At 35.8% G+C, this 10,292-nt stretch overlaps 1 protein-coding gene across 2 annotated transcripts; it reads right to left on the reverse strand.

The window, feature by feature from the left end:
• Positions 1–221: 221 nt before the first annotated feature.
• LOC107779831 (protein NRT1/ PTR FAMILY 1.2) lies at positions 222–5,326 on the reverse strand. 2 transcript variants are annotated; one of them, XM_016600329.2, is made up of 4 exons: positions 5,109–5,326; positions 3,760–3,977; positions 1,779–2,329; positions 222–1,398 (listed from the first exon to the last, which is right to left on the reverse strand). In XM_016600329.2, the coding sequence occupies exons 1-4, from the start codon at positions 5,209–5,211 to the stop codon at positions 540–542; spliced, it is 1,731 nt and encodes a 576-aa protein (XP_016455815.2). In that variant the 5' UTR covers positions 5,212–5,326; the 3' UTR covers positions 222–539. The 2 variants fall into 2 exon arrangements, with proteins under 2 accessions (XP_016455815.2, XP_075096031.1); XM_075239930.1 differs by lacking the exon at positions 3,760–3,977 and having other exon boundaries at positions 5,109–5,303.
• Positions 5,327–10,292: the final 4,966 nt, after the last annotated feature.

Here is a 10,292-nt window from a genome sequence, read left to right on the forward strand (position 1 = left end):
GGGAGAAATGGAAATCCAAGTAATGGATTGACATTCATATTTGGGGTATGATCCTGTCAGAATAAATATTACATCTTGTTTAATTTTCCTTGATAACTTCAGCTGTACAAATATAGATTGCCTAAGTAGTATTTTCTGCGGACTTCCATATTGAGGAATGAGGATATAATCCGCCATAGTCACGTTATAAAATATGGTGTCAATGTGTAACCCAGACAAGCTGTACAACAAGATAAGTATATAAAGCTTCAAATCATTTAATAATCCAAGCTAAAACTATCTTCTGATACATACATTAGCATCAGCCATGCTCAAAATAAAGGCATGCACACTGATAACTCATCATTGCCTAAAAACATAATTGATCTCAGGTTCTTATCCCCATGCTACGGGTTCTTATTCCCGCTCTAATCCCTCCCCTTTTCGCATTTAGTTCGTGTATAATATTGACATGATATAGACTAGTAATAGTACGTGGATTGGCAACTGTGTCGCCTTTCAAGCTAAGACATCTAAGAAGTTCTTATTCCCATTCATGGCTAGTCTTCTTCAATCATCTCCCTGTTCTCTCCTTTACATGGACCATAAGCTCTACTACAAGCAATATAACACAGTAGGTTAACCACGCTTAATCCTGCCAGAACCAAATAATAGTAGTCGAAATGACCCTTGTTTATATTGCTTGATACCCAGCTCTCCTGCCCTCCTCCTCTCGTCAATTCGTTGATAGTACTCATTATAAAGCTCGCTAGTAAGCTTGCCACTCCCATACCAACTCCTAATAGAGCAGAAGCTACACTTGACATGCTTCTAGGAAATTCTGAAATATAAAATTCGTTTTGGCCGATGGCATTTAGGGCCTCTGCAAAGCCAGCAAGGCAATTTTGGGGAAGTAGCCACATTGCTGACATAGGTATCACGCTTTGTGGATCATCCGAGTACCCCTCCTTGATTGCAATACTTCTCCGGACACCTTCCACAACTGCCATCACTAAGACTGACAGGAAGGAAAGAAACATCCCAAACCCCATTCTCTCTTTCGTGCTGAAATGAGCAGGTTTTCCAGTCATTTTTGATGCTATGGGAAGAACCAAACAATCATAGAGGACAATCCAAATAATAGCAGCGATGACAGCAAAGATGCCAAAGGAGGCAGCTGGGATTTCAAAGCTTGAACCTATATGCCGATCCATGGTAGTCGCTTGAAGTACTGGAAAAGAGGGCTGGCTTATATTTATGTTCATGATAGCTCCCGTCAACCAGATTGGAACAACATTGAGCAGTGCTTTCAGCTCCTCTACTTGATCTACAGTGCAAAGACGCCAAGGATCTGTTGCTTCTCCATCTGGGCTCAAATCCAGTTGAGGATCTTGGACAATGCAAGCTTTATTCAGAAACCTAAAGGCAACAAATTGAAGATAAAACACAATACAAACAAGTATATCAGGAACAAAAAAACATCCAGTAGCTTTATGAATATCGAACAGCATGACATTAGGACCCTTAAACAATAAAAGCTGGAGACAGGAGCACATTGAGTTATATTGGTCATCAGCTGACACAGGTCGAAGCAATGAACTTCACAATTTCCTATAGAGGCAAGAGAAGTGCAACAGCAATAAAATGATGGATCACATAACAGTTTAGTTCAGGACGAAAGAGCATATAGGCAAAATAACCAAAATATAAATTTACCATATTGATAGGTTCTTTTTCAAGCATATACAGAAAGTAAGATGACCACCAGAAAAGCTAACAATTGGTAAGAATGAACTTACCTTAGTTTTTCACTAGGAAGAACTATCACTGATCCTTTCTTCTGATGGTATAGCATATCTTCACTCTGTGACGACAATCTGAGACATCTATTTCTGTAAGAGGCTACAATCACTTGAATTAACCCAGTGATTAAGCTTGATTTAGGCTTCAGCTTCACGTAGAATGGAGTACCCAAAAAAATTAAAAGAGTTGAAAACAACATCAGCAAAACAGGAGCTCCAAAACCTAAAGCCCACCCCATGTTAACTTGGATATAAACAAGACACGTGAGAGCAACCAGGACAGACAAAGCATACACGGCATAGTACCAGCTGAAGTAGCTCTCTATTGCACGCGCATTTTCTTGATATACTTCCCGTTTCAACTGATCTGAACCAAATGCTAAAGATGAAGATTTGATTGCACCTGCTCCAATGGCAACGAGGCCCAAAGAGGAACACAGGAAGAAGAGTTGGAACATCTCTGCTGATCTGCAAATGTTGTTGGAACCGATACAGGGTGGAGGTCTTGCTTGCGGAATCACTGATGTCAGCCAAAACAGAAACATCCCCTTCAAAACACATTGAATAGCTAGAATTATAATCGGTAAATTTACCAAGTTTAAGCAGATCATTATGATTCTTTATATTACAATTTTGCAACAGATGGGTGATAATGATTCCTTCAATTCTCAAATTGTGAAGGATCAAGCAATTAATGTTGATTGCTAGCTACCTCCTCCTTCCCTCAAGTTAAAAACTGATGACTCAGTCGCATCAAATGGGAACACAGGTTGTGCTTTTATTTGCATGATCATACTGGTAAGTTTATGGCTGCTATTTCTAAAACTTTGGGTAAACATAGAATGACATTTGCCGAGACTACATGATATTCATGTTAATCGCAGCTTTGTATCAGAGGTGGATAATTGAATGTGACCCTAATTTGTTAGTTACAGTCATACAAGGTGCTGCAAACATACAAAGGCAAATACAAGATATTGTGCTGAAGATTAAATACTTACTGAGCCTTCTAACCTACAAGTTGAATTATTGTTATGGTGAGGCCAATCGAAGTAATAGTTACTTAGCTAAACAGTGCTCCTTGAATGTGGAGTCTGAATTGTCTTTGGCAAGTGTACTAATAGCTGCTTTGCTAAGTCTACTTCGTTCAAATGCTTCTCAAGTTCCCGTATTTAGGTTCATTAAGCTTGGACATTAGTCTCTCTTTACAATATACTCAAATTTTTTGCACAGAAGAATCCTTTCCTTCTTGCATTTACTTACATGTACACGCATTTATTTGTTAAGAGATTGGGGTTTGTCCATTTCTCTTTGAGGCATAGAGGAGGAAAGGTCTCCTTCCCTTTTGTACAAATTTTCTAAAATATTACTAATAGAATATCTCACCTAGAGCTCCAAGGTTGAAACTAGTGTCTTAGAAAAGATTATGGGAATATAATTAGGATTAGGACCTAAAAGTGATGGCTAAAATGGTTACTTCCTGGAACTTCTTACATATTGCCCTTCGTACATCCCAGTTTTAGACTGAGGACTGCACCAGAGTCTAGCTTAATAGCTTTCTAAGCCTCACTGATACTGTCTCAGTTAGCGCACCACAATGACAAACTAGACCAAGCTATCACATTCAAATCACAAGACCTGCAGTTCACTAAGACGATCTCATCTGAAGGACCTTCTTCCTAAAGTCTTAAAAGGGAAAATACATTAAGTGAAATACAAGCTATTTGTAGTTGAAACAAAATAAAGAGAGGAAATGAGTTATATACGGACATCCATAGTGGTCGCCCTCATCCAAATGAAAGTGTGGTAAACAAAACTAATGGACGGGAAGGACAGGTCTCACGAGGTATGCAATGCCAAATGAAAGGTTCCCGTAAGTGACTAACACTAGTATACAAATATAAAAGGTCCAGAAGTTTCCATAAGGTTCATCATAGATCATAGTCAGCAACAAGAAATTAAAAAGCATGAACTTTACCACAAGGGTAACAACAGACCCCAGTCCTATCATCTTGAACCGACCCACAAAAGAATCTGCCAGAAAGGCCGCAAGAACTGGAGCAATGTTGGTAGTTGCTGACCAGATGTAGAGAATATTGGACCCAGTAGTCATATCCATGTGATATTCATTCATCAAATACAGAATCAGATTAGGCGTTAGAGCATTAGTCGCCGCATTCATCAAAGCCACATTTCCTAATCAAAATCAGAAAAACAAAAGGTCAAACAGAGAATTAGAGGACTACCCATCTGTTTCACTGGAATCTCCAAGGACAAAAAAAATTACTCCCCCCATCCCATTTTTTATGTGACGCCGGTTGACTTCACTTTGACTGGGCACGGAGTTTAAGAAAGAAAGACTTTTGAAACTTGTGATCTAAAACAAGCCATAATAGATATGTGCTGCGATAAATCATCTCATAAAGGTGACATGGGAAGCTTAAAAATAAATTATTTCTGAATATTAAAAAAGATAATTCTTTTTAAGACACACTCAAAAGGAAAGTGTTTCACATAAATGAGGACGAAGGGAGTATCAAATTCAAGTTAGTTAAAGACCAAAAGTCGCCGCATTCATAAAAAACGCATTTCCTAACCAAAATCAAAACTAGGAGATTAAACAGAGAATTAGAGGACCCCCAACTGTTTCATTGGAATCTCCAAGGACAAAAACATTACTACCATCGTCCCATTTTATGTGATGCACTTTGACGCCTTTCACTTGGCACGAGCTTAAGAAATAAGGAATAGTTGCACGAGTTTAAGAAACAACGAAAAACTTTTAAAATAAATCATCTCATTAAGGTAAAATGAGAAGTTCACAATTAAAGTGTTTCTAAATGTAGAAATGTATGTGCATCACATAAATTGAAACAAAAGGAGTAGCAAATTCAAGCTTGATAAAGAGCAAAAGTCGCCTCATTGATCAAAGCAGCATTTCCTAACTAAAATGAAAAAAAAAAAAAGATCAAACAGAGAATAGGACTCCCCAAATATTTCTTCATTTTTAATATGACCATGGTGTCCAGGCCAGCTTACGGACTATTCTACCAGGTACCTGGTATTTCACGCCAACACAGTTACCGAGTAACTCTTGCCCATCAGTTAGGCAGAGGGGAAAGTATTTTTTCTGCCCCCATTGGCTTCGAGCCCGAAACTTCATGGTTCTCCCTCCCCCACACCCTTAGATGCGTCTCACTAACTATTTCATTAAAATCTCCATGGACAAAAATATTATGAAATTTAAGCTCCGTAAAGAGCAATTACAGGTGTTTATCAAGAAATTATAGACGGAAATAAGGTTATTATGTTACAGGTACGACATACCAAGTATGAAAGGCAAGGTTCTGAAGCCACCCTTTTGAGTTTCAGAAGCATCTAGCAAAGGCTGTTCGATCATTTCGCCTTTTTCACCTGAAGAATTCGCCATGTACGGGTAGAAAAGTCTTTATTTTAATAAAAACTTTGTAACATCAAAGACGCACTCACTCACAGAGTAAAGACAGTTACTCTGCGACAGCAACGAAGCGCATAACAATTTTAATACTACTACACTACACTAGATACCATATATAATCGGAGCTGGCGAGAAGTTATTTGACTTGACCCTACCTCTTCCGTGATTCCTTTTTCCATGACGTACGTGTCCATGTTCTTTTGTTACTTAACTCTTACTTTTTTTTTTTTTTTTTTTATTACCAACTTAATTCTGACTTCAGATATTTTCTTTTTTGAAATAATAGTATTATAATTATCCTTATTAGTTGCATTAATTAATTATTCTATAGAAGTATTTCCAACGTGGGACTTTCGGGTTATATATAATGCTTAGAGAATCTAGTAAAGAGCTTCTTTAATATTTTATAATTACAAAAATGTCAATGATATAATTAAAATTAAAAAAAATATCTAAAATTTATGCACAAACAATCTGGGCACATGCTCCCTATCAGGAGCGGATTAGCCAAAAAGTTACATTACGTATATATATATATATATCCTTTTTTATATATTTTTTGAATTCTTTTTATATATATCCAAAAAGTATAGTTCAGTAATCAAAAAGATTTAAAATATTTGCTAGATTGCTAGTTCAATTTTCACTTGTCACAATTTTTTTAAATTTTTTAATCTTTTTCCTTTTTGAACTTCTTAACGGACCGCACCATATCATTTCCAGTTTTGGTTGGTGAGGCAAAAAAATATTTAGAAAAAAACTTTGGTGTTTAGTTTGGTGGGATTTTTTCTTTTCCAAACTTATAATTTTATTTAATGAAATGGTAAAGGGGCATTTGCATCTATACCCATTTTTTGGGTCACGTTTTAACTTGTGCCCGCTTTGCAAAAAAAATTGCAAGCGTACCCATTTTTTCGCGTAACTTAAGCATACGAGGCTGAAGTAGCAAAGACAATCACGCAAAACTTCAGCATTCTAGTAGACGGGACTGAAGTAGCAAGTGTGTTGAACCAAGTGAGCTAAAGTTTTTGTTTGTAATTGTTGAACTTAAGCATAGTAGCTGAAGTTTTGTTCTCTATTTGCTGGGCGAACTTCAGCTCTAGAGCTGAAGTTTTTGTTTTGTAACTGTCGAATGTTTTTATTTGTAACTGGAGAACTTCAGCTCTAGAGCTCTAGGGGCATGTTGTACCCACACGAAGTAACTTAAAACAACATCAACACATTACCAATCCAATCGATAACTGAAATCTCCAATTTCTGCCAGACCCAACTCACCAAACAACAATATAAAATTAATAATTAATTTTTCTTGTCCCATTTTCACATCAAAATTGTGCATAAGATTCAAGTTGCAAAACCATTATAGAACCTTTACAGCTGAGGGTGTCAGTAAAAAGGAAAAAATAATTGAAAATTTATAGGACTCACCGAAGAAATAAGAAGAAATAGATAGGGATGAACCTTACTCCTGGAAAAAGAAAAGATAAAACTTTGAGGAGGAAAAAGAGGAGAAAAAAAGGGGCTGAATTTTTTTAAAAAGTGGGTACAAGTTAAAATATTTTAAAAAATAGGTATGGATTAAATGAGGGCGACCAAATAAGGCGTCCCGTGCCATTTTTCCAATGGTAAAGCACATTTATTACTTTGCGACATTGACCGCAAAACATAAAGAGCGAAATTAGATGAAAAGCGGACCGTATTGCCAAATTGACATCTCATCGCGTGAATATGTATGGGCCGACCTCTTTATGCCTATGAACGCGTGTTATGTTTTGGATTCGGAAAATGACTTCAGTTGATTTCCAAGAAGAGTCATTTTCCACTAAGGGGAATTTTTTTTGGAATTGTTACACAATTACTCGGTCACATTATATTGTTTACTTTTTTTGTCAATATTTGTATACATTAGCTATATATATTTATAACTATATTATACATAGATTATATATATATATATATATATATATATATATATATATATATATATTATATGTCAGTCAGTAAGAAAATAAGATCGTAAGTAGAGCAAACGAACACTTAGGACCCGTTTGGCTATAGATTTTGCCAAAACATATTTGTTTTTTTTTGTTTGACAAATACATGTTTGGCCATAGATTTTATCTACATTTTGACAAATTTTCAAAACCCAAATCCCAAAACAAGAGCTGGTTTTGGCCCAAAATATCATTATTACATTTTTTAAAAATTACCCCAAACTTTTATATTTTATAAAAGAACCTGTCATTTATTATTTTGTAACAATGATGCTTCATCTTTTCGGTCATCTGATAGTGTATTATGTAATTCATTATAAAAATAATAATTTTGGACTGCATTTATTTATGTTCAATACTATGATTTGCGATAATATAATGAATGTTATTGATAAAAGTTCTGTTGGGTATTTTTGATAATTTTAGAACTTGTGGGCATAAGTCATGTTTCATATTTTTTTTTAAAAAAGTGAAATATTTTGGAAACTTATGTCTAAACACATTTTCATCTTCAAACCAAACTTCACCTAAATCAGATTTTTCAAAATAAATTTGGGAATCTATGGTCAAACGCTAGTTTAGAAAGAATTCAATGAGATGGCGACATTCCAGGGGTATGGGATTAATGTCTCTCCTATTGCGTTCTTCCGGGTGATGTAATCACTTGACTTATCTACTATGTTGATTAACAGGATTTATTATGCTCGCGAAGTTTTTTCGACGTTTCGCTCGCTTATTCAAGCCAACCTAAGACTATATGTCTATAGAATCAAACTTGACAAGAACACATGTATATTTCCTGCAAAAATAACCAAGTAAGGCAACTAGAATATGTCTATCCTAATCATGAATCTATTCTCCGATACCTAGATTCAAGAACTTACTCTACTCAACCTTATATGCAATTTATAGTTCCCACTTTCGAGTTCAATTTTAAATTTGTAGATAGTACTCTATTGTTAGCTACACAATAGAATAATTAAGTGCAAGATTTAATAAACAAATTAATATGAGAATCAAGCAACACAATCAACCGCCAAACTACAATAGTCAATAACGACCCATAACACCAGAATAATGGGGTTCTTAGCCACTCATGTTCATGACAATAATCAACATATTATTTTTAAATATAAAAGCTATGAATACTAGATGAAGGATGGAAGAATTGATGAATTTCGTGCTCCCGAGTGTTCCATACTTGTGTTTTGCTCTCAAAGTGGCATCTCCCCAAAGTCTTCTCCCTTCGAAAAGTGGCTAACTTTATATTTATATCGTTTAGGGTTCATTTAGTGTGAATTTGGCTTCTCCTAATTCGAATTGGAGAAGCTGATTTTTTCTGCTCCGATCCCGATCTGGCGAAGCGAACCCCCCTTCGCTGTCCCAGATTTTTGTCTTCAACTCTTCCTTTGGCAATTTTTCTCCTATTTGATCCTTTTTTTCTCGCAACTCACACAAGAATTAATACACAAACACAATCAAAATATGAACTTTTCACCATTATCACCACCCCACACTTAAACTCGTGCTTGTCCTCGAGCAACTTTAAATTAAGCGTATAGGCAAGAAACACAATTCAAAATATACTCGAGCATCACACCAGTGATAATGGTTTATATCAACACTTAGAATCCAATATAAGAACTATTGACATCTTTCTTCAAAATTAAACCCATGCCAAAGCTTCTTAAAATATTTGTGTGACTCTCCTAACATCTCAACTTCAAAAAATGACTCCAATATATTTCCAGCTACAACTCACTTCTTGTGCCAACTCAAAGTGCTTGGACTTTATCAATCTTTTATAAATCATGTGCTCTCCCCACAAAGTAAAGATAGAAATTAGTCCACACACTCAAATATGCATTCAAGTATAATTTAAGGACTTATATATCAAAAGAATTCGCTTACTCTATCAAAAAAATTCATGAACATCCCGAGGTCATCCTATAGGCTTGCCCATAGTATATGTCTCTACTAATCTAAGCTTGGGAAGTTCAGGATCAATTATGTCTTTTCAGGTTGTAATGCAGATTAAGGGATGAATAGGATATATTTGGGTATAACGACTAACCCTCCTAAGTACTTTAATACACTACACTTATCTTTTGAATGCACACTCTTCATGACCAATTCAAGCAATGCCACGAAATCATGTACAATTTGGCCTTTCTCTTTAAGCACAACAATGTATTCACTGGCTTGGATAAGAGGAATAAGATGTGCATTTTCTATTTTTTTCTTTTATTTTTATATTTTCTTTGACCTTTTTTTTCCAATGCTCTCCCAATTTGGGTTGCCCGGCTAGTGATCTTTCAAAATATATGTGAACCTTTTGGCCTTTCTATGGTTCCACTCAAAAGTTACCTCAACTCTCACCTTACTCTTCTAGAAACTTAAGTACTTTCATAGGTAAAGGTTCAAGAAAATCTAATTAAGAACAAAAAGGAATCAACTTGAAATGTGGGTGGAAAAGAAAAGGTTTATACGCTCGAATAGGCTATCTAAAGATAATTTTATTTATAATGGCATACTAGCTCAATGGACAATCAAAGAAATATCTACATCATTTTCTAGACTCACAAAGCTTACTTATTTTGCTTCGACTAACACATAGGGCAAGTTCTAGACTAACACATGATAGCATAGAATGTAATTAAGACCTCACATCACACAATGCACATGATTCACATCGGACGGCTCACGCCCAACTCTCAAGTTAAACAACTAAGCATAGTCATCATAACAATTCCAACAATTAGGTTGATGTGCTACGTGAAATCCCAAAATATGCTAAGTATACCAAAGATATTGTGGCTAACAAAAGAAGGTTGATAGAGTTTGAGACAGTGATACTTACTGAAGAGTGCATCTCAAGAATTTAAAGAAAGTTGCTGCAACAGTTGAAGGATCCAGGGAGCTTCACCATACCTGTTCAAATTGGTGAGGTAGATGTGGGACAAACACTCTGTGATTTGGGGGATAACATAAAGTTAATGCCCCTTTTAGTTTTCAGTCAATTGGGGTTGGGAGCCTCAAGGTCAACCACACTCATGTTAC

The sequence above is a fragment of the Nicotiana tabacum genome, chromosome 20 (genome assembly GCF_000715075.1).
Source record: "Nicotiana tabacum cultivar K326 chromosome 20, ASM71507v2, whole genome shotgun sequence".
In the NCBI taxonomy this organism is placed as follows: domain Eukaryota; kingdom Viridiplantae; phylum Streptophyta; class Magnoliopsida; order Solanales; family Solanaceae; genus Nicotiana; species Nicotiana tabacum.